The sequence below is a fragment of the Sceloporus occidentalis genome, unplaced genomic scaffold (genome assembly GCF_023333645.1).
Source record: "Sceloporus occidentalis isolate IW3139 unplaced genomic scaffold, rSceOcc1.0.p SCAF_1, whole genome shotgun sequence".
NCBI classification, from domain to species: domain Eukaryota; kingdom Metazoa; phylum Chordata; class Lepidosauria; order Squamata; family Phrynosomatidae; genus Sceloporus; species Sceloporus occidentalis.
Window position 1 is genome coordinate 219851928 of NW_028316981.1, and position 25901 is coordinate 219877828.

Here is a 25901-nt window from a genome sequence, read left to right on the forward strand (position 1 = left end):
GGGCCCCCAAGCACGGTCTCAGTGCCTCCGCCTGAGTCGAGGCCAGTACTGTCGACATCGCCTGTCGCAGAGCCGGTGAAGTCCCTGACTCCGTCTGTACTGGCCCCTTCCCGGATGGTGCCGCTTGAGCCCAGAGTCCTCCTCACCAGTCATCTCTCTGTATGATCATTGCGGAATAGCGGTCTATAAATAAAACGTATTATTATTATTATTATTATTATTATTATTATTATTATTATTACCGGCAGACAGCCTACAGATCGTGACCATGGACTCTGAATCGGAGGGAGAGCTCCAGGACTCTGATGCTCCACTCTCTCCTCAGAGACTGAGGTCAAGATCTCCCTCACCAAGTAGAAGGCCACGCTCTGCCCCACGGGACTGGGCTACGTTGGGGACCGAAGCTGATGAGGCTCTGGCCGCAGACCATTGTGACCCTGCAGAGCGCGATCGGGACCTCTTCCATGCGTTCCCGGATCTCGTTTACGACCAGCACACGGGACAGTACCTCATCCCGGTTGACCCGTCCCGCCTGTGTGGTGACCTCCGTGCTCATTCACAGGCCCGTCGCCCGGATGGTGACACCTCCCGCCGGGACGACCGGGACGACTTCGGGACATCCGATCTTCTCTCCAGACGGCGGAGCCCGTCTGCTTCGAGGTCTGGCTCGGGCTCTCCTCGTTCCGTGTCTCCCATATCGGATGAGGATGCCCCGTTTGTGCCCGAAGGCCCATCTGTCCCGTCGCCCACGGATGACGTCCGGGCCTTCGCCGACAGGGTCATACGGATGGCCGATGCTCTCAAGTTGGAAATCGCCCATCCAGAGGATGATGCCCTTGACCCGGTGGAAAGGAGAATCCATGGCTCTGCCCCGGCTCCACCAGCCCTGGCTTACCTCCCATCCCTGGAGAAAATCGCCAAGCGTTCTTGGGACGCCCCAGCCACCATCCCGTCAACTTCACGCAGGATCGAGAACCTGTACCGGGTTACTCTGTCTGCCCCGTCCTGGCTGTCAAATCATCCCAAGCTGAATTCAGCTATTGTGGAGGGAGCCCAGTCCACCTTCGCTCCCAAAACCTCCTCTTCGCCTGTCGACAAGGACAGCAAAAAGCTGGATGGCCTTGCAAAGAAATTCTACGCCTCGGCAGCTCTCGACCTCAAGATTGCGAACTATGCGGCTTGCATGGGTGCCTACGTCCAGTTTCTGGTGGAGAAGATGGACCCCACCATTGCTGACTTGCCCAGTGACAGGAGGCGTATGTTGTCTGGTACAAGTCGCCATGGGGCACCTGGCCTCCACCACTTTCATCACACCATGGGCCAGGCTAAGGCTCAGGCCCCTGCAATCATGGTTCCTATCCGTGTTCGACCCCCTCCGAGACACGCCTACCAAGCTGCTCACCATCCCGAGGACCGTACAGAAGTCCCTTCGATGGTGGCTCCAGCCTGACAACGTCTGCGTCGGAATGTCATTTCTACCTCCGCAGCCGGACCTTTCTTTGACCACGGACGCCTCCCTGCAAGGATGGGGCGCCCACACTTTGGACCTTACAATAAAGGGCAAATGGTCACCGGCGGAAGCCACTCTCCACATCAACATCTTAGAGATACTGGCCGTGGAAAAGACACTCAGAGCCTTCCAGACGGTCCTCACGGACAAGGTGGTGCTTCTTCTCACCGACAACACCACGGTCATGTACTACCTCAACAAACAGGGGGGTACAAAATCGAGGACTCTGTTGGCAGTCACCATCCGCATCTGGGAGTGGTGCATACAGCACAAGATCCTACTGCAGTGCATCCATCTGCCCAGCAACCAGAACGACCTTGCAGACCAACTCAGCAGGTCATTGTCCACTTGCCACGAATGGAGGCTGCATCCAGAAGTGGTGACCCAACTCTTCAACCGCTGGGGACCCCCTCTCCTGGACTTGTTTGCCTCCCGGCTGAACGCCCACACACCGAGATTCTGCTCACGGTACAGAATGCCCAGATCGGAAGGGGATGCCTTCCAACTCAAGTGGACTCAAGGCCTCCTGTATGCCTTTCCCCCATTTCTTCTGATCACACAGGTGATCTCGAAGATATTGTCGGACCACACGGACGCAATCCTGATAACTCCGTGGTGGCCCAGGCAGCCGTGGCTCGCCCCTCTCCTACAGCGGGCACAGGAGCATCTCCGACTGGAACACCAGCCCGACCTGCTTTCGCTTCACGGTGGGAGAGTCCACCATCCCGAGATGCAGTCCCTCCCATTGGTGGCATGGAGGATTCAGTCCTGAGCACGCTTCCATCCGGTGTTCAGGATATCATCAAAACAGCTCAAAGACCATCTACACAAAGGTCCTATGCCTACAAATGGGATAGGTTCCTTGCCTTTCTGCAGACAAAGGGCATTCCACCATCCCGTGTCTCCATCCCTGTGGTCCTGGACTTTCTTATGACACTGACAGAAGCAGGTCTCTCCCTGAGTTCTATCAAGTGCTACCTCTCTGCCATTTCGTCGCACTATTTGTTTCAAAACAAACTTTCTCTGTTTGGGGACCCTCTCATAAAGAGGTTCCTTAAGGGATTCAACAACCTGCATCCACCCGTCGCAGACCTTTCACCGCAGTGGAGTCTAGACACCGTCCTGGCACAGCTGGTGTCTAAACCGTTTGAGCCCTTAGCTACCACGGACCTGAGACTCCTGACCTGGAAAACAGCCTTCCTGGTAGCCATCACGTCAGCCCGCCGGGCTGGTGAAGTATGTGCCCTGAGGGTGGACCAACCTTTCCTCCGTTTTCATAGGGACAAGGTGGTGCTCCGTACAGACATTACTTTTTTGCCCAAGGTGGTGTCTGCTTTCCATATCAACCAGGACATTGTTTTGCCGACTTTGGCTCCTAATCCGACCACGGACTCTGAGCGCCAGATCCATGCCCTGGATGTCCGGAGGGCACTGGCGTTCTATTTGGACAGAACTGCTGCGTCTAGGCGATCGGAGAGACTTTTTGTTTGCTACTCCAAAGCCAAGAGAGGGCTGCCGGTCTCGCCGCAGAGGTTCTCCAAATGGGTGGCCAACACCATCCGTCTCTGCTACGAACTGGCCAAGAAGCCCTTGCCAGGTCGGGTTAGAGCCCATGCAACTAGGGCGGTAGCCGCATCCTCAGCCTTTTTGACCGGGATCCCTCTTGAGGATGTATGCAAGGCTGCAGTCTGGTCCCAGCCATTGACATCCATAAGACATTACAGGCTGGACGCCAGGGCCAGACAGGACGCAGCCTTTGGGAGGGCAGTGTTACTTTCTGCCATGCACTGAACCTATTGCACTGTAAATAAATAACACAGTTGTTTGGTTACATACTTTATTCTCTGTTTTGATTATTGGTTATTGACACTCCCTCCTCCATAGACTATAGCTCGCTAGTCTAAACCCATTTGTGTGATTCACAGAGACCACGAAGAAGAAGAACAGGTTGCTGACCTGTAACTGTGTTTCTTCGAGTGGTCATCTGCAAATTCACACAAACCCGCCCATCCATCCCCTCAGTGTCTGCTCATTTGACAACGCTTGTTGCTGCGCTGATTAGCGGCTCATTCGGAACTGAAGAGGAGCAGACCACCAGGGGCCTTATATATGGGTGGGTGGGGCTACCGCCAAAAAGTTGCAGAAAGATACATTGCTTTCTGCCTGGAGATTCTAGAAGTTTCCGAGGATTGCTGCGCAGGCGCAGAATAAACCCATTTGTGTGAATTCGCAGATGACCACTCGAAGAAACACAGTTACAGGTGAGCAAACTGTTCATTCCACCTCAACATTAGGAAGAACCTCCTGACAGTAAGGGCTGTTTGACAGTGGAACACACTCCCTCAGAGTGTAGTAGAGTCTCCTTCCCTGGAGGTCTTTAAACAGAGGCTGGATGGCCATCTGATGGGGATGCTTTGACTGAGAGTTCCTACATGGAAAAATGGGGTTGGACTGGATGGCCCTTCTGGTCTCTTCCAACTCTGTGATTCCATGATTCTATGAGTTCTGGCTCATTGAATCAGGACTAGATGAAGCTACATCAAAGGGCAAAAATCTATTTAGAATAACGTTATCAAATCAATAGGGAATTTTATTAAACAAAACCCAGTTTTATATGAATGTCTTTATAGAGAAATGTGTAGAGAAGGCTCTTAATTGAATCACTATGGTCTGGAGTAGTCAGGCAAGATGGAGCAGCCCAAGACCACTCAAGTGGGCCAGGACTACAGTGACCGTACAATCCACTCCCAAAGCGGACCACCACTGCAGAATCCAAACCAGGATTATCACAGCTCCCTGTTGCTTTATTCCAAAGTACCAGAGTGGCTTTGGGCTGCTTTGCGGACATGGGTCATGTAAATCTCACGCTCTCAAAGTGGCCAGAAGTTGCTTCCTTTGGCAAGTCTGTTCCAGGCCTAAGATTATTTATTTTAGAAGGTTTCAGGGAGGAGTCATTACCAATTCTTGCATTAAAATCTCCAGCCACAATAACTTTTGTAAGTGGATATTGAGATCTGACTTATGTTAAACTGATGTCATTGCATTATTCCATTCCTCTCTGCTGGAAGATTATTGTATATCCGTATGTTCAACAATTGAGAAATAATGCTTCTAATTATGAGTGCAGGAACTACAAGTAACTTACATCATGTTTTGTTTTGTTTTTGTAGTCCCTGTGTAACTTGAACATGCCCTGTATCTGGATAAAACATCCAGAAACTTCTAGAGCTCAGTCAGTGTATTTTGGCCTCATTCACCTAACTGCACATGCCACCTCTCTTTCCCTCCATTTTTGCCTCAGTTCCATTGTACCCATTGCTCATAAGCTGTGCCCTCCAGTTCTTCTGTTGACTGATCATTTATAATTTTGTCTAGACACAGAGAGTCTTGGGCCCATTTTTGGGAGGAAGCATTCCACTGTTTTTCATAGAATCATAGAGTTGGAAGAGACTGCAAGGGCCATCCAGTCCAACCCCCCCTGCCATGCAGGAAATCACAATCAAAGCATCCCCGACAGATGGCCATCCAGCCTCTGTTTGAAGACCTCTAAGGAAGGAGACTCCACTACACTCTGAGGGAGTGTGTTCCACTGTGAAGTTGAAAGCTTTCATGGCCAGTATCCATAGGTTTTTTTGTGGGTTTTTCGGGCTATGTGGCCATATTCTAGAAGAGTTTCTTCCTGACGTTTCACTAGCATCTGTGGCTGTTCCACTGTTGAACAGCCCTTACTGTCCTTATTTCTCTCTAACTGCCGGGATGGGGGGGTGTCCTTAGGACTGGAAAGGTAAAATACTCCACACAAGTTCCTGTCCTCTCTGCGCAGGTGCAATCGCATTCATTCGCAATTGAAAGCTGATTGATATGTCTTCAGGTGATGAATTCATTCGTATTGGCACTGCTCTCTCTTTAAGATGGAGGCTGTTCTCGTTTGTCTCTGATGAGGTAGTATGTAATCATGTGCATTTCTGAACTGTTCCACCGTTGAACAGCCCTCACTGTCAGGAAGTTCCTCCTAATGTTGAGGTGGAATCTCTTTTCCTGGAGCTTGCATTTATGTGCCTTCAAGTTGCCTCTGACTTATGGTGACCCTAAGGTACTCCTAGTTTCTTGGAAATATTTGTTCAGGGGAGGTTTGGCACTGTCTACCCCTGAGTCTGAGAGCATGTGACCTGCCCAAGGTCACCTAGTGGGTTTTCATGGCTGAGTGGAGAATCAAACCCTGGACTACAGAGTCATAGCCCAACACTAAACCACCTCAGAGTTGTAAAACAAAGCTTTTCACACTCTTTTCTTGCTTTGGAGAATTCAGTCTTCTCTTCTGTTATCTTTGCTAGTGATTTACCCCCATCTCTGCCTACTACTGCCTGTTGCCTTCTTTGGCTCAACTTGTGTCGGATGAAACTAATTTGGTATCTTCAAGCCCAGCTTTGGTACTTCATCCAATGACATGTAGTTGTTTCATTTGGGATTACTACCAGTGGGCTGCTTAGGCTCTATTCTATAAATAAGCAAATACTGAAAGAGCGTACTTTCTAGCAGGTATCTGCCTTCTGTCTCCTCTAACACACTAAAATAAAATTTAATATTCACAGACATATCCAAAGACCATTCAAACTGAAAGCTGGAAAGTCTGGGACTCAGAAAATGAACTGCTTAATAATCAGTTGCACAGGAGGAGAAAGCTTAATAGTCATTTGTTATGTACTCTGCTTTATCTTGTGTTTAAAAGACAATTAAATTATTAAAGCCATAAAACCATAAAAGCAGCATTAAATCCAGCTGACAAAAAGGGAATAAAACAATAGCAGTAAAGTAACACACGATGGATCTCAAAACAAAGTTAAATCATATGGCTACGGCACTGGAACTTGAAATCCACAAGCCAAAGGGTGTCACTGATATAGTTAGCAAAAGGTTACAAACCCAGACCTATGCCCCATCTAAAACAAAAATTGTGCCGTCTTATTTATCTGAATCCTACTGTAACTATATTAATGTGGATGTAGCTCAGAGCAAAATAAAAGCCTTGCTGTACAGGATGACAAAACAAGGAGAAAACTGGAAAACACATGCACTTTTAGGCTGCATTAATAGAAGTATAGTGTCTAGATCAAGGGATGTAATAGTGCCACTCTATTCTGCTTTGGTCAGGCCTCATCTAGAATACTGTGTCCAGTTCTGGGCACCACAATTCAAAAAAGATGTTGAGAAGCTGGAGCGTGTCCAAAGGAAGGCGACAAAAATGCTGAAGGGTCTGGAAATCATGCCTTATGAGGAAAGACTTAAAGAGCTGGGAATATTTAGCCTGAAGTAGAGAAGGTTAAGGGGTGATATGATACCCCTGTTTAAATATTTGAAGGGATGTCATATTGAAGGAGGAAGCTTGTTTTCTACTGCTCCAGAGACTAGGACCAGGAACAATGGATCCAAGCTACAGGAAAAGAGATTCCTCAACATTAGGAAGAATTTCCTGACAATAAGAGCTGTCTGACAGTGGCGCACACTCCCTCGGAGTGTAGTGGAATCTCCCTCCTTGAGGTCTTTATACAGAGGCTGGATGGCCATCTGCTGGGGATGCTTTGATTTGGATTTCCTCCATGGCAGGGGGTTGGACTGGATGACCCTTGCGGTCTCTTCCAACTCTATGATTCTATGATTCTATTCTGCCATTTGCTCTCTTCTTGTGCATCTTAAGCTACCATGTTTTCTTAGGTGCATACCAACAATACCACTGGAAATAAGGCATATCCTTCTTAAACTCCCTAATGATCAAATAAAAGCTTATCAATTTGCAGACCAGCAAACTGACACAAGATCCTTAATGGATTTGTGAGGTTACAACTTGGCAGGCACTGTGGTTCTCTGGAGGCACACATGGCTTAGATTTTTGAGTCTTTTATAAGATGTTCATATTAGAAAAGCTGTCTTTTGATGAGGCAGGCCTCTTCAGCACAAAACCAATTGATAAATTAGATCATTACGATGAGCTTAGAACCAAGCTAAGTGAATGAGAATTCATCATCTTGATCCAGTGGCAGTGCTGTTTCTGTGTCCAACAACCCAGAAAATCACCTGCCTACAATTCATCCTGGCCACCTTCTTGAGCATCCTCATCAACTCACCAATCTAAAAGTCAAGGGAAGTATAAATCCTTGTTTAAATGCAAAGCTTTGAAAACAGCCAAGCAGAGGCATGTACTCAACAACAGACTCTACCTGTTGTTAAATCACTAGTAGGAGTTACATCAGACAATAAATACCATTGATAGTCTAAAAAGGGTATGCCATCAGATTTGACTGTTTACCACCGCAGAGCATTTACAAGGTTCCCTGTTTGATACCAGAGGTCCATTTTGGAACTGCTAACCTTTTTGACAGTATACTCTGTCCCATCTTCCCAAGATACCAAGGGCTTTTATTCCAGTAACTGTCTGGTTGTGAAGAGAGGTGGCAGGTTGCTCTGTCCTAGAACTCTAAATGCAAAAAAAAAAGTTCTATACAGTCACCATCCAAATTAACCTTCCTCTTCTTGATCATGGAACTTGGCAACTGTCAGTCTTCAAGATGCATCTTTTCACACTACTCTTTAATCCATTGTCAGTTCCTGAAATCTGCAGTTGGTATTAACCACTTCCAATTCACAGTATTTGCATTCAGTTTGTCAGAGGCAACACAAACATCTTCAAAATGCATGGTAGTTGTGGCTGCTTGCCTGAGTACTTTAGGCATCATAATTTCTGCCCTTATGTGTAAGAAAGCCTATACTTCCTTGGATCATGTATCTTACAACTAGAAGGGGGACTGTTTGAACCTCTGGCTATGACAGAAGTAGATCTTATCCCATGGTGTTTTGATTAGGTTTACCTCTATCCAGATTAAATCTTAATTCAGGAGGCAACCTGACATTATCAGATGGTTTTTGCCACCTAATTTGCCACCCAAATACATCCTGGATCCATCCCCGCTTCCAGAGCTGCTCCTCTCAGCTCTTTTCAGATACAGGAGTTTTCCAGCTTGAGAAAATGGCCCACGGAGCACTCCTGAAAGCAGAGATGGACTCGGGCTGTATTCAAGTGGCAAAATAGGCGGCAAAAACCATCTGATAATATCAGGATGCCACCCGAATTAAGGTTTAAAACGGATAGAGGTAAATCAAATTAAAATGCCATGGGATAAGCTCCTTATTATCTCTTGTTCATGAAAGTAACTTGCCTAGTTTGTATAATATTATTCAGGAGACTGAATTAGTTTTGTGCCCTCCACTCCAGACCCCTTCTTTGTTTTGCATCAAGACAAAATAGTTGTCTGACCAGCCATCTCTTTTCCACCAAATGTTGTCTTCTCTTTTCAGAGAGGCCTTTATGCTTTTATTCAGCAGCAGCAGCAGTGATCACCAGGCTTCATTCCTTCAATATTTAGAGGACTCTTGCATGCTGTATTGACTAGAGTTCGTTGTTTTTGGAGGGTTTTGCAAGTTCTCTCATTTTTTTTCCTTATGAAATCACAAGAATTACCCACAGCAGTTTGTAAAATGGATGGTGGCATCAATAGAGCTATGCTACCATCTCACTAGGTGCCCTTGAATAATTGAAAGGTATTAGATGAATTTGCAAAAAGTTTTTTTTTTTTAATTTTTTTCTTCAAGTTGAATAGCCTTTTAACATTATACTTTTGCTGTTTTGGGGTACTTTAGAGTAAAAGCCAATTGAAAGTGCAGCAGAATCAAAACTAGGTGCAGGTATATATTCAGTTCTAAAATGATAATATGAACCCTAAGCAAAGAGAGATTAATTGTTGACTTGCTAGATCATTAATATTTGGCTCAAGTGGTAAGCCAGTGAATATCACATTCTCATGATTCTGTAATGGTCAAAGTTCTTTTTAACAGACTGAATGTCAGTCTGTTGCCCATAGCTATATGGAGTAAAACATTTATCAAGATCTTCCTGAATAGCACTGATGCAACCATCACCATTCTATCTCCAAATGAGGTGCACATCTGTGACAGCATAGGAATCTTCAGTTCAAACAACAAAGTGATTTCATGATGGATTATGTATGTGTGTATTGTGTGCCTTCAAGTCATTTCTGACTTGTAGTGACCCCAAGGCAGTTCTATAATGGGTTTTTCTTGGCAAGATTTGGTTAGAAGGCAATTCTAACCTGAGGCTGAGAGAGTGTGACTTGCCCAAGTGAGTCAACCAGTGGGTTTTATAGCCAAGCTGGGAATCAAACGCTGATCTCCAGAGTCATAGTCCAGCTCTCAAACCACTATGCCATCCTGCCTCTCATGATGTATCATGGTGCTTTCCATATCTTTGGCAGCACTCATAACCCAGTGTGGAGGATTTCTCCAAGGCATAGCAAGTTACTCTTTGTACAGAATGCTGCTAGGCTCTGATGAATGATGATGTCACCAGTTCCTTGACTTCCTTCTCTGAAATCAAGTGCTCAGCATTGGCAAATGAATTTTGCTTCTCTGTGGACTCAAGCCCAGAACACCACTCAGGACATATGTCAGTTTGTGCAAAATAAGCATCTTCAGTGACTATCAAGATTTGCTGCTGCCCTTAAGAAATAAGCACAGGACCACAACCTAATATAGCAAGATCTTTGTGGCACGGCATCGCAAGTGTTCCAGGTATTATGAAAGCTTCTGGGGAGACTGGCAATCATCCAGGCCTTTATATTAACTGTCTAGCATGAATCAAGCTTCACTCCAGGTATTAAAGAGATGAAGAGCTGTCTAGACTGTACACTTCAGCAAATGAACAATCATGTTCCAGGAATTTACAACCCACAAGACATGGTGATGGTTCCTGGCTTGGCAGCAGGGAGAGGCCCGTCAATGGTTATTAGTCATGACAGCAAACTTCCACTTCCAGGATACAGCTGAACTCAAGATGCCTGGGGAGCAGCAACTGGAAGGTGTCTCCTGCTCCTTCTGTAAACACCATAAATCCCCCAGAGAAGCACCATCAGGAGCCATGGCTTCAGCTAAAGTGCATAAGAAAAAACATCACAATCTCTACAGCAAGGAGGACCTCTCAGGCCATAAGGTATAAAGACCAGAAAGAAGCCAAAAATAACAAGAAATGTGGGGCATGTAAAATTTTAAAAATTTCAGAAAAGGGAAGACTTGAGATACCAAATGAACAGTTATTTCATATCATTATATTTTAACTGCCTGGAATAGGGGGAAATGGTTGTTGGATATTCTACCAAATTAACTTGGCTGAATGTGTGTATTACACTCCTTGACTTGAGGACATCTTGTGCTGCGGTGCCTCAGGCACCAAAATATCTTGGGCTGACTTTGCTTGGATTCCAAAGATTTGGAATCAGGATGAGGAACAGACCTGAACAAGCACAATACACAGAGAAAAACAGAAGAGAGGAGGAGGAATGCTGCAGAGATGTTTGCAGAACAAATGTTTTAAGCTTCAGCTGGCTGCATCCCAACTGAACAATGTGAGCACAATCCGAGTAACCAAAAGTGATGTACTGTATGTGACCATGCCTAAATCTGTCATTTCCCAACCGATGAAAGACCCATCCTGTCATTTCTGGAATCTGTGAGCCCGTACAGACAGGCCAAAATAAAGCTGCTACGGGTCACTTTGGAGGTATGCTATTTAAATGATACATGTGTCATAAGAGTCCGGAAGCCATGCCAAAGCCACACTCCTGTCCTTAGAGCTGGAGCATAGCTTTGCTGTGGCTTCTGGACTCTTAGGACACATGCATCATTTAAACAGCATACCTCCAAAGTGACCCGAAGCAGCTTTATTTTGGCCTGTCTGTATGGGGCCTTTCTCTTCCTACTATCACCTCTCCTTTCTGAGAGTGGAGCTTAATTTGCAGAGGGAGTGGCATTCTACTTCAGATGGTAGTGCTGAATGTACAACTACAAAATAGGAAATACTTTTTGTATTTGGATCAGTTATTCACAAAAGTACAAGTAAAGCATAAAGAATCTGTAAATTAATTATATATTGTCTCTCTTCACTTTAAAAACATGGTAATTTCATCACATGGGGCCTTGACATTGATGCTATATATTCCCTTGTAGGCACTCATTTGGAGTTGGATATCTATATGCGTCTATTTTTCTCCTTTGTGGATAGATTTCATCATTTTGTGTTTTGCTCTTTTATTATTCCTCATATAATATTCTAGTCTATGACCGTAATAGATTCTATTCTGTTCTGTTCTGTTCATATAGCATTACCTTGTATTTTATATGATTTTTGCTGATGTATTTACCTCCTCTTTTAAGATAGCTATATTAATGTTGGAAAGCCAGTGTGATGTAGTGGTTTAAGCATTGGACTATGACTCTGGAGAACAGGGTTCAACTCCTCGCTCATGGAAGGCATTGGGGTTGGCAGCCTTGGAAAGGAAAGAAAGACAGTTCTGGAATTTGATTTCAATTTCAAACTCTGGCTTTAATCCGTCAATAGATGCATGTATTTCAGCTAATATTTGGTGTTCTTACTATAGCAGTATTTTTGAAAGTGATGTGGATAGCAACTACAACGGATCAAGCAGCAACAACCAGGTTTTATTAAGGGAAATCCCAGCTTGGCCTCCAGTATCAGTACAGGAAGTGATCAAACTCATTTGTGCTCTGACAACAGACAAAGCACCTGGTGTGGATATGATTGTACCAGAGGTTTATAAGAACAACTCTCACTGGTGGGCCCCTCTTTTAGCAAAATTATTTCCTTGTATAAACTCTGCCGGCATTTTTCCTGAGAGCTGAAAGCAGAGCATAATTTTTCCAATTTATAAGAAAGAAGAGAAACGAAACCCTCAAAGTTATTGGCCAATCAGTCTATTGGACATTAGTTTGAAGATTTATAGCTGTTTTCTTTTACAGACACTGATGAGTTGGGTGGAAGAGAATAATATTCTCGACCAGGATCAAGCTGGGTTTAGGAAGGGTCACAGTACAGTGCATCAGATCTTTGTATTACACCATTTAATTCAGAAATACACTAGTGGTCCTTCCAAATGGCTGTTTGCTGTGTTTATCGACTTCTCAGCTTTTGTTACTATCAATAGGAATCATCTGTGGGATAACCTTGGCAGGACTAATATAGATAAGAGGTTGTTACTACTAATTCAGGAATTATTTACCAATACGACTATGAGCATAAGGATTAGTACAGATGGAAGGTTGGTGGAGGAAATTAATACAACAAAAGGAATCAGACAAGGCACAAATACAATAAATGATTGACAGAACTCCTCACTTAGCCATGAAAGTCCCTGGGTGACATTGGGCCAGCCACACTCTACCAGCCTCTGAGAAAAACAAAGGCAAACCCTCTCTGAAGAAATGTTGCTAAGAAGTCCCCGTGATAAGTTTGCCTTAGGGTCACCATATGTCAGAAACTACTTGTAGGCATGCAACAACAACATTAATGTTGAATTGCAGCAGTGATAAACAATATTTTTGTGCTGTTGGCTATTTTCCATTTTTTTAAAAAAAAATCTGATCAAAGGGGTTAGTGGTTTGTAGTTTATTCTGAATTATAGTAAATACTTTCCATGAAGCCATTAACCATATTGATCACTTTCAGACAGGGATGGGCAACATAGAATCATAGAATTGTAGAGTTGAAAGAGACCACGAGGGCCATCCAGTCCAACCCCCTGCCATGCAGGAACTCACAATCAAAGCATCCCCGACAGATGGCCATCCAGCCTCTGTTTAAAGACCTCCAAGGGAGGAGACCCCACCATGCTCCGAGGGAGTGTGTTCCACTGTCGAACAGCTCTTACTGTCAACAAGTTCTTCCTAATGTTTATGTGGAAAATCTTTTTCTGTAGCTTACATCCATTATTCCGTGTTCTAGTATCTGGAACAACAGAAAACAAGCTTGCTCAATCCTGAGTGTGACACCCTATCAAATACTTAAAGACTATTACTTCCCTTGATCTAGACACTATACTTTTATTTATGCAGCCTAAAATTGCATTGGCCTTTTTAGCTGCCGCTTCGCACTATTGACTCATATTCAACTTGTGGTCTACTTGGACTCCTAGATCCCTTTTACATGTAGTTTTATTCAGTCAGGTGTCCCCACCCTTTATCTTTGTGTTTCATTTTTCTGCCCTAAGTGCAGTACCTTACATTTCTCCGTGTTGAATTTCATTTTGTTAGCTTTGGCCCAGCTTTCTAGTCTATTCAGGTCATTTTGAATTTTGATCCTGTCCTCTGGAGTATTAGCTATTCCTCCTAATTTGGTGCCATCTGCAAATTTGATAAGTATTCCCCCAATTTTTTCCTCCAAGTCATTGATAAAGATGTTGAATAGCACTGGGCCCAGGACAGACCCCTGTGGGACCCTACTGGTCACTTCTCTCCAGGATGAAAAGGAGCCATTATTGAGCACCCTTTGGGTTCGACCAGTCAACCAATTACAAATCCATGTAACAGTTACCTTGTCTAGCCCACATTCTACAAGCTTGTTCGCAAGAATGTCATGGGAAACCTTGTGAAAGGCCTTACTGAAATCAAGATATAACATATCCACAGCATTCCCTTCATCTACCAAGATGGTGATTTTATCAAAAAAAGAGATTAGTTTTGTCTGGTTTGACTTGTTTCACTGAAACCTGTGTTGACTTTTTGTGATTATGGAGTTGCCTTCTAGATGTTTACAGACTCTCTGTTTAATGATCTGTTCTAGAATCTTTCCTGGTATTGATGTCAGACTAACTAGACGATAATTGTTGGGATCCTCTTTTTCCCCCTTTTTGAAGATGGGGACAACGTTTGCCCTCCTCCAGTCTGCTGGGACTTCTCCTGTTCTCCAGGGGTTCTCAAAGATTATTGCCAATGGCTCTGATATTACATTTGCCAGCTCTTTTAATACTCTTGGATGTAATTCATCTGGTCCTGGAGACTTATATTCATTTAGATTAACACGGTATTCCTGTACTATCTATTTGCCTATTCTGTGCTGAAATTCCCCTATTATATACCGCCTTTCCAACAGATCAAAAGAAAGGGGTAATGGTCAGTAGGCTTGACAAGTCTTGTCACCCTCTCTGTCACATCACGGATCTTTGCCCCAGGGAGACAGCACACCTGCCGAGACATCTTGTCAGGCCCACAAACCACTACTTCAGTACCGCTCAGCAAGGAGTCCCCCACCACCACACGCTTCTTTCGAGGCTTAGCAGTGGTTGTTCCCTGTGGTGGTACTCTCAGGCTCCCCTGCTCTGTCCCTGAGGTCTGTCCATGCTGCACTTCCTCATCATCCCTGGTAATAGAGAGATTCAAATCAATTCTGTAGCTGCATACTCACAGAACGATCCCTGGTTTCCCTTCTTCTGTGTGTGATATTCCTCCAACCATCTACTTCCATTGTATGTGACGTGACCTCCTCCTCCCCAGCAACTTCCTCTGTGTGTTTCCCATCCAAGACCATCCGGTCTGTTCTGTTCAGGAAAACCTCTTGCTTGCTAAGATGCTGAAGTGTAGCTACCTGGGCCTCCAGCTGCTGGACTTTCTCCTCCAAAAGGGCTACCAACTTGCATTTAGTGCAGGTCAATTTCCCCACATCTCTAGGCAAGAAGACAAATATCCCACAAGTGTTCCAGGTGACTGCAGCAAGTCCTTCAGTGTCCATAAGGAGAAGTCTTAAGGAGGCACTGAAACAAGTCTGTGGGTTCCCCCTGCTAAACACCAGTGTAAAGGACCCCTGTTGGCTTGGCCTTTGTGCCCAAGCTCTGTTAGGGAGCTCAATAAACTGGGCCTTTAGTTAACTAGAGAGCTCCTGGCTACTAGCACCTTCCAGAGTAAAGTTTCTGACTCACTTCCTCTGAGCAAAAGTCCCTACAAGCCCCTTAAGGAAAACAGGGAAAAGAAAGGTGAAAAATTAAAGGAGCCCCCCACCAACACTGTTCCCAGATCACCTTCTCTTCTCTACTTCAAAACCTCATTGACTATATATATAAAAAAGACCCCCCCCCAAGGAATGGTCTAGAAATCCTCTGCCAGGAGTTATATAGAATTAGGCTTCAGGCTCCACCTCCCAGTGACCCACAGAAATGGATCACAGTTTAAAAGTTTAAGATCTCACCCAAGCAAATAGACACAGAGAACCAGCCTTCCCTTTTTCCAAGTAGACCACAAGTTGAACATGAGTCAACAGTGTGATGCGGCAGCTAAAAGGGCCAATGCAATTTTAGGCTGCATTAATAGAAGTATAGTGTCTAGATCAAGGGATGTAATAGTGCCACTCTATTCTGCTTTGGTCAGGCCTCATCTAAAATACTGTGTCCAGTTCTGGGCACCACAATTCAAAAAGATGTTGAGAAGCTGGAGCGTGTCCAAAGGAAGGCGACAAAAATGCTGAAGGGGGCCGCTGCCATTGATTGGCCAAGTGGCTGGACAGGGGGCAGGCCTACCCGGTTTCTCAGCCATTCATTGGCCAGGAGGCCTATTTAGGCCTGTGTTGCGCCAGCGATCGGCGCCATTTTTGCCGGCACCCCACCCTCCCTCCCTTGTTTTGCTTGTGCTTCTTGTCACAACTTAGCGGTAGCATAAGTCTCGGATCTGGTGGGCATGGTTTCCTGTGCTGCGGAGCACGGGATCGGGAGTCCCACTGGGACCCGGTGGTGCTGAGGGGTAGCGATGTCACCAGTGTGGGGGCAACATCAATACAGCGTCCCCCGGTGACATGGGGCGAAGATGCGCATATGCGCATAGCCGGCTCTTTAAGTGGGGCACACTTCAGGCCGGTTACCCCTCTGTCATCCCAAAGCCTGGCCAAGATCAGGCATTTCAGTTCATCGACCAGCGTGGGTTGGTGGATGTCAGATCCAGACCTCATGCTTTCAGGCCAACCCTCTTGTTTTCACTGTTGCTGTATTTAATAAAGTTGTGGCCTTTTCTTGCCAATTGGTTGTCCTTATGTTATTTGCACCCATTCCCTTCCTCAGCAAAATCAGTATGGTAAGCTGAGAAGACTTAACCCCGATGCCTCATGGAGGGGTGGCATTTACACCAGGTCTCTGCGGGCACTGATGCCAGGATCTGCTGCCAGCTCCAAGTGGCTGCTCAGAGCACATGACCACGTCTTGCAATAGTCTCCAACCAGTGCAAGACTTCGCCCAAGATTGGGACCAAAGTCTCACTCTAGATCCCCCCTCCCAAGTCGGACTTGCTGGTCTCCCGGGAATTGGCACAAGACTTCAGGGGAGTATTTAGGCTGGCCCACATGATTGCCAGCATTTTGCATCAGGCACTCCATGTGAGTATCAGAAGAAAGAGGGGACATTCAGTATAATATAAAGATGAGGATGAGGGACCTATGCGGGAATAGCAAAGCTGACAGAAAAGTGGGATAACAGTTGGGGCAGATGTAGGACACCCCTGCACATGGCCAGTTGGGCTAAATCACACTGATTGGATGGAGTGCAATTAACAGACAGGAGCGGAAGGGAACTCCACTCAACAATTGACTAAGTATGGAAGCTTCAGGCCCTGTGTCCCCTCAACCTGAATTTGCATGCAACTTGTCATAAATGATTTATCTTTGACAGTGGTTGGTTTATGATGGCCTAATGATTCATTTATGATAGCATGAAAGATTTATGATGACATTATGATTGATTTATGATGGCATTATTATGACTGATTTACAACCGGATTATGATTGAGTTCTGATTGAAATTATAATTGATTTAGTACATTTGTGTTATGCAATAAAGTTGTGCCCATTATGTCAAGAGCTTATAGAGGAAAAATAATAATGGCATGTAAGATGTTGGCTAACACACTGTAAACCACTTAGAGAGTGTTTAGTTCACTATGAAGTGGTTTAGAAATATAAAGTGCTAGGAAGTTTCTTTACATTCTGGGTAAAGAACATGTATAGGATTATTCATATGCTATAATTGTTTGTAATATCTTTATTAATCTCCAGTCATAATGCTTTTCAAAGGCATCACATTTTAGAATCAATTAGCATTTTGTAAGGCAAACAAGAATAAGGACCATCAGCTGCAAAAGTTGATCTTCCCAGAATCAAGCTTGAGACCCCTGCTGTGAACCCCTGTGGGCTCATAAAGGGCTAGTTTGCAATGAGATGGTAAACCATCTTTGGGCTCTATTGTTTCAAATTGAAGTTGGGGGCTCAAGGAGTGGAAAGCTTCTTTATGAGGAAGAAATATTTCTACTTAGAGAAAATTAACATATCAGGGAGAGAGTATTTTTCTCTAACACAACAGCACCCATCTCTCTGATATGATCATTTTCTGTGTGCTAGAGAGAGGGAGATAGTACATTCAGTCATGTGAGTTTCCATATACAACATGGTTACCACTTCAGTGAAAACAAGACAGTAGCATCGTTCTAACTTTCTGTCATTCAAACTGGGGATAAGTTCGTTTGATTGCTTACCTACATGGTACCTTTTTGTCATTATATTCTAATGTTGACATTCTTGTCTTTATGTCTATGCATTCTTCAGCTTTGAGGATAACAGACCCTTCATCAAGTAAGAATGACCTGAATGGCTGATAAATTCAATTTATCAGTGTGGTCTCATGAACTGGTGTCAGATCAGTATATAAAATCATTACAGCTTCTGTCATTCACATTAAAGGCAGAAGAGCAAACTGTGCAGGAAAACCGTAAGGCGTTTCTATGCTTCATGTTTCTTGATTTGCTGTCACCTGGACCTTCTTGTCATCTGTTCCTGTACAGACTTTGATGCCTCCACAAACATCTCCTTGATGTGTCACAATGTGCTTTTCTGCATACTGAACACACATTTAGTAATCATTTTACCTTAGGACAGTAAATAAATTTGAGGGGTGATTTTTTTGTTGTTGTTTTAAGAATCCTAAATTGGCAATTCTGGGTGACAGCTTGGAAAACTCTGCATTAACTGTAATTTCCAAACAGTCAATAGCTTCATGACAAGATTTAAATATTTTATGTCTGTGTTTTAAAAATAAAGCCTTTGAATAACACAAGTCTGTACAAAATTGCTGACAATTAATGGAAACAAGGAAGCAACAATTATAGGCCTTAGATAATAAAATATCATGTAGCCTGCAATAAAAATGCTGGATCTGTCGTATATCTAATGCAAATGCCTCTATTTTACAGTGGACGTTCAGTTTGTTCTTCTGGTGAAGAGTCCTTTGTGTTCATCTATTTTGTCTCATTCTCATCTATATCATTTATTAGATCCTCTACAAATCTGTAAAATACAATCTATTTTATGCTGCCTTCACTTAACTTTCTAGTTTAAAACCAATTCAAATTGCACAATTTCTGCTTGACGCCCCAAAATTTATTTTCAGTTATGAATAAAGTGTCAAGTTTCATGATATACTTCAATTGTAGGACAAATTCCACAGTCATATTCTATTGTGCAGAAGAGTCCTTTCCACTGAGATATACGTACAAAAGTCTAAATCAAAGAAATTTCAGTTTCCTAAGGTAATTGAACTGGCGCTTCCGTGTTCATAAAATAAAAAGCTTTTTCCACTACTATTCAGTATCTGGTGTGAAAACATCTGGCATTTATTTATTGTGTCTTCTGCAGCTCAGGAAAATTGCTATACAGTTCTGTTGAAAACACAGTGAGCAACCTCAAACTTCTCTGTGAATGAAATCACTTTGAGTAGATGTAGAAGCAAACATGTATGTGACCCAGAGCTTTGAAGTTTGCTTCAAGGTTTCCTTCAAGGGTTGCAAATGAAAGAAATTTGCTTCAAGGTTTGCAAATTTCAGTTCACGTAAAGATATTATTGCTCCCAGGGAGCTCCACCTGATAACTGAAGTTAAAGCAGAATCACCATAGTTATGACATCCATAAACACCCATTGGAACTGCCAATCTTTGAGCCAGAGCTTCATCACAAAGTATAGTGCTTACATACCTCTGGTAAAAACATTTAGACTACGACCCACAACTCTTGTGTTTTTTGATCTATACATGCACACATTTTAAGTAACTTTTAGAGTTACACTTTCATCCAAGTTTTTGTACAGTTTTTAATCATTAGCGTTTGAAAGTATGCTGTTAGCTGCCTTGAATCTCATTATTGAGAGAAAGGCAGGATATAAATGAATCAAATAAATAAATAACAGAGCCTTAAAATTTCTCCTAAGGAAAGCACACCAGCAGCTTGGGTTGGCCTCTGGCCGCTGCAGCCCATCTCACCCCATTTGGTGTGGGACCGCGGTGATCAGACGCCGCATTCTTAAGACTGGCCACCACCGCAGTCAGCAATGAACCAATGGCCCCCTGTTTCTTTTCTTTTTTGCACTCCTTTTGTGACCGGGTTTGGACTACCTTAGGCGGCCACAGCATGGCTTCGACCCAGTTGGGATCATGCATCATCTGAACGCCATGCCTCCAGATCAGCATTAAGGCAACGCTTTTGGCTCGTCTGTTTCAGGCCCTAGTCATATTATCATAGCAGTTCAATCTCTTATTTATTATGTTATTAATGTTTAATTTAGAATCTCAAATTCCCAAGAGTAGTGGCTGAGGAGCCATTGGATGTTGTATTTCTCTCCCTCTCTGCCAGCTTTATAGGCAGAAGAGGTGAACTTTTGCTGGAGGCCTCTTTTTTGCTCTCTGATGATGGTAGGGAGGAAAGGGATGCGCTGGAAGGGAATTAGGGAAATCCAGGTAGATACTGGTAATTAGCCCAGAGTTTATTCTTCCCAGTGACTTTGCCATAATTCTACCTGGCACTAAAGTAAGTTACACTGTGACACTTGGAATTATTCCAAGTTAAAGTGTTTAGCAGCAGCACAGAGGAGACCTCTCACTCTGAATTCATGCATTTGGTCTCATGCCCTACCACCCAAACAAGGTGGGGATTTCAGTCCCCCAGCAGACTGTGAATGTAAGTCTGAAGTCCCACTAGCAGGAACAAAACAGAATGGAAATGGCAATAGAATACAGGTGGTTGCCCGGGGGGGGGGGGAGTATATTACCAGGTAGATGTCTCCATTTTGAAAGTCGGGGTGGGTGGGAGGTTGGGGGGTGGGGGAGTGGTTGGATCCTGGAGCTGAGTTATGCAGAAAGATATGGCATGAATGCTTAACTATATTGATCTGTATCAGATGAACGTGACGTGGAATCCAATATACCAACATACCTTTTTTCTCCTATAGAGCAAGCCAGCATATGGCAGTCTGTGCAGTTGAAAGAGGAAGTAGCAAAATTACCCAATGTGTCAGTATAATTTATATATGTCAGGACAATGATGCATCAACTACACAAATAAGATTTATAGCCTAGTGTAAATGTCTGTGTCATAAAAGAGCAGTTAAAGTAGCAATCCCTGCCCTATTTTGATTAAACATGAGTAGTTCCTTTGTAACATTGATAGTCTTCAAATTTTAGAATCTCCATAGACCTGCGAACTCACCCATATCTGCTCCCACTCTTTGTGATCCTTAGCTTTAGAGGAATATTCAAAATGAAATAGTATTAGAGTTAATAAAAGTGGTCCTAATAACACTCCCCTGGTTTTAGATACAATATTCTTGTTAATAGAATAGCATTGGGTTGGATCCAGAATCTGACCTCCATAGACATGACTAACAGAAGATAACTATTTGATTTAAGGGGATTCACTTTCTGATGCTGCACGGCAGATACTCTGTGTAGCTTCTGTAGGTATCTGTCTGCCTACCTTGCTGATTTCAAGCCATCCATCTTTATTAGGATCACAACAACACATGGTTGACTCATGTTCAGTTCATAACCTATAAGCTCTTCCTAAATTTTCTGCAGTGATACTAACTAGCCACTTGTAAGTTCTTCTTACACTTGATCACTCCTTTTTCATTTCTCATGTTCAGCTTTTGCGTTTATCTTGAAGTATTTCATTTCAGATTTGTAGCAATATCACTTTAAAGCTTCTTTCTCATTTTGTATCATCCAGAAGTTCAACAGAAGTCGCAATATATAAAGGGATCTCGTAGTACCTTTGAGACTTAGGGCTGGAGCAGACAGGCAGGAAGGAACAGCTCAAACTTGCTTTTTCCAAAAGTGGGTTGAAACTCTGCTGCCCACATGGCCCACTCCCAAGGTGGGCTGCATTTGCATGGGCAGACTGTATGGCTTCGTGTCAAACCACACTACTGGGTAATTTTTTGTTGTTGCTTCCCCACCATACATATGCACTGTTACACAAGCACACCACTGGCAACCCCCAAGTACTTCCCATGTTTGTCCAGATGCCATCTCATTGCATGGCTGCCCCTTTGACTGGCTACGCAATTGCACATGTGATGCTCCACTGGTATAGGTCAAAGGTGCATCAATGTGCAAGTGATACACTGGCAAAGAACATACATGCCCCCTTCACCCCCCCCCCCTTCACCCAATGTTCCCCTGTTGGACTGGCTAGTTTGTGTATATTGTAATTATATCCATTGGAGTTGTTGCACTTTTATTTCTTTGCTTTGCTGCAGTCTCACACTCACATCAGAGCATTTATATGCAGCAGCAAAGATGCACATTTTTCACTTTGAGGCCGACAATTCTGTCTTCTTTTTGCTCTATTTTTTCACCCTAGAGTGCGGCTTTGGTCTAGTTTCCTACCACTTTCAAGATGTGCGTCATGTAAACACCCCACCTTCAAAGCAGTTGGAAACCAGTTTATTCTTTCCCCTTAGAGAAAGAAATTAGCAGAATAGGTCTCTGACTTGGGGATCTGTAGTATACCCCCACAATGACATCACTGTTGTTTCTCTTCCCCTTAATTTTTACCCACATGTTCTCCACCTATCTTCCAGTATTTAAGTCCTGGATCACTTCACAGATGAAAATATCCCTGACATATAATGCTGCTACTTCTCCCTTCCTGTTTGATTAATTTCTTTGAAATAGGTTATACCCCTCTTATTACTACATTGCAATCATGGGACTCATCCCATCAGATTTCAGTGATGCTTATTATATCATATTTGCTTTGTTGTGTTAAGAGTTCAAGTTCATCATATTTATTTCCAGTGGTCTGTGCATTAGTGTATACACATCTAAGGCCATGGGCCATTCCCCCTAGCTGCCTTAAGGGTTTTTTCCCTCCCACTGTTGGGTTCTTGTACTATTTGCCTTGTTCTTTGTATAGCAGTAAGACTATTATCTACAGCACTTGATGAACTCCTGAATACTGTCTCCCTCCCCCGTATAACTCAGTTTAAAGCCCTCCTTATCAGAGGTTTCAGACTCTAAGATGTCAGGTCCTGATCTTCTTTAGGTATCAATGCTGTATTAGCCTCTTTCCAAATCCATGTTGCAAAATACTATTCATCATTTGTTGCAGAGGTAATAAAAGTTCCTCCTCAAAATATTTATAAGAAAGAGCAGATAAACTATCTGGGCCAGATGTTTTTCCTGTTTTAGTTTTATTAATACCATCTCAAATCTCTCTTACTGTCATTGGACCATTCATTATCTGTCTTTGATTGTCTCTAAATTTTGGTAAATTCTGCTTACCTAAGTATTCCTCCTCTTTCCTGAAGAAATTCCTAGTTGTTTGTATAAGGAGGAATAATATTACTAAAATAGGTAGCTTGCCTTGTGAAATTTTAATGTTTGTCTCAGACATTCTGTTCTTTTTGGGGAGACCACCCCTTTCCAATCACCAATACGTCATCAATTTGCATAAGAAAACTCCCAACAGTTTTCCCACAAGTCCCTTAGAGAATGCTGATTTAGCTTCATTTGGGGCATAAACGCCCACCAATAACATCTTAGCCCTTTGACTGTTGATCTGCACCCCCACATATTTGCTATGTTCATTAGTCAATTTCAGTTGTAGACATAATTGGGGGTTTATAAAGAAAACAACTTCATTTTTAAAAAAATCTTGCCAAGATAAATTCTTTTTATAAATTATTTGCATCCTTCTTTCTAATATGTGTTTCTTGTAGACAAATTACATCTTAGTTTCTCAGATAATGATTTTTTTTTCTCTCTTGGGAAATATTGGCCCCATTTATATTCCACATTAAACATTTGTAATCCATAATTGGGCCTGTAATTTAGAAGGGTCCATAGCTATTGCATCTAATGTAGAAGAATCTTCTTTCACTTCTTCCCTTCTTGTTGCAACTGTTATGATTTAACTATGGTTTCATATGCCATTTGCATTTCATCTATTTCCCTTTTAAATTTTCCCAAATATTATCTCACTTTCTGTACAGGATTAAATTGAAACCATGTTATTTAAATATAAAAATCACTCCTTCCAATCTGTTCCACCTAAATGGAATAACCATATTTATTGTGATGCTGAATGATCCCAGTATATGAACTCGCACTGTCATGTATAAAAGGTGATATGCAGAACAATATCTCCACAGGCCTTTAATCTTCCTGTGAGAAGATTTCCTGGGGCCAGGTCACTATGCTAGTTGTAGTCCAAAGTTGTAGACTGTAGATATAGGGTAGTATGTATTCCTGACCCTAATGAAAATGACTGGAGTATTAGAATAATAATAAATGTAATCCAAATGTATCCTTCATAGAGTTCTGATCATTATGATGTTTTCTTTCCCACATGTATGCCACCAAAACTATTCATTGAATGTCTTATTTCTGGCAGTTTGATCTTGATTGGCTTACTTATATTTTTATCATATTCCTCTGAAAAGAGAGTGAGATTATGTTTTATTTTATTTTTGCATCATACTTAGTAAAGAAATAACCAAACTAAACAGATTCAAATGATAGTAGTAGCTGTTTTCCCACATAATAATTTTCACCTCATGTTTGGTTTATATACAGATTGTAGCTGCTTGTTCTCGTGTCTGAATTCCCTGTGTTTTAAAATAGTTTTCCTGCAATCTTTTTAAAAATTATTTTTCTGGTTTCTAAATCTTGAACAGAACCAGATCTTCTTATTCTTTCATACAAATCCACATAAATCAGCCCACTGATCAGTGATTGTATATTATCAATTATTTGTTATTAAAGTTTACAAATTTGTAATTAAGATTTACTAAGAAATCGGAAGGTATCTTTGGAAAATATAATGTGGGACTAGATCAAAAAATGTTGCTTCAGTATGTAGTAACCTCTCAAAAGAGCCATGTGTTCAGACTGAACTAGGTTGCCCCCCCCCCCCTTTGGTTTTTGTTTGGAGCATCATAATGTACTTTTTAGAATTCAGTTCCTATATTCCAAGCCTGCATCAAGAGAGGAAGTATTTTATATGTTCATTGATTTTACTTTCTATATGCTTGGGGCATTTTCCATACCATAGAATGGAGCAGCTCCTACACAAGATGACCCCATCTGTACATTGAAACCACCCAATCCAGACTTAGTATCTCCAAACTGCCCATGCCATCAGTGCCAGAATAGAGATTACATGCAGATCCATGTAGCAGAGTGCCCATTACAAAAGCAGAATTTACTTAAACAGGCTATCAAAAAAGGGGTGGGTGTGCCACTTTTCTTCTTTTCTCCTCTTGCTATTTTTCCCACCACCACATTTTTAAAAATATCAGTTACCCCCTTGGAAGCAGCTTTCAACAGGGTAATTAGGGTATGTATCATTTGCATCTGTTTAGTTTGGTTATTCCTTCTCATTAATATTTGACTAACTATAATTGAGGCTGTTGTACTTTGGCCACATCATGAGAAGAGATGACTCACTAGAAAAGACAATAATGCTAAAAAAAAAAGTAGAAAGCAGTAGAAAGAGAGGAATACCAGCTGCCAAATGGATGGATTCAGTCAGGGAGGTCATGGGCATAGGTTTGCAGGACCTGAGCAAAGCAATGGAGAACTGGCAACCTTATGAATGAACTCTCATTCATAAGGTTGCCATTAGTTGGGGACAACTCAAGGGCAACTAACAACAACAATTACATATTACTTTTTTGTATTTTCTTTTCCCCATTTTGTGGGCCGCACATGTTCTTGATGCATTTTCTGGTACTATAGTGGTATATTTCAGGCATTTCTTCAGCTAGCTAGGACAGTATTTATAACAGATATTAACAACTACAAAGGTAATAAAAAAAATTGAAGGGGAAAAGTGACCCCTTAAACCAGTACTAGTCAAAGTGATAGTCCCTGTACCATGCTGCTCCCTGAGCCATCAGTTGCCAGTCTAATCTGTTTGCAGGAAAGGAAGGAAGGAAGGAAGGAAGGAAGGAAGGAAGGAGGAAGGAAGAAAGAAAGAAAGAAAGAAAGAAAGAAAGGTAGCCAATAGACACAAATATGCTGTCAGTTCCTGGCACATGGGGAAGCGGGAATACAAGCTCCCCAGATCAGACAATGTGAGAAGCATAGCCTTAAGATGTATTTATATAGTATTCTGTTTATTTAATTTGTAATTCCTTTGGAAATAACAGTTACAAAGAATTAGGGAGGCAAA

At 42.8% G+C, this 25901-nt stretch overlaps 1 protein-coding gene across 26 annotated transcripts in view; it reads left to right on the plus strand.

Annotated features, from left to right (window-relative positions):
• The window catches only part of ADGRL3 (adhesion G protein-coupled receptor L3), a 495567-nt gene that overhangs the window by 406593 nt on the left and 63073 nt on the right, over positions 1-25901 (plus strand). For 16 of the 26 annotated variants that reach the window (XM_089489004.1, XM_089489005.1, XM_089489003.1 and 13 more), the window contains one exon: positions 18003-18029. The exons of the other annotated variants lie outside the window; for them this stretch is intronic. In XM_089489004.1, coding sequence (XP_089345130.1) covers positions 18003-18029 — 27 coding nt within the window. The remainder of the gene's footprint in view (positions 1-18002; positions 18030-25901) is intronic. 26 annotated transcript variants of the gene reach the window in all.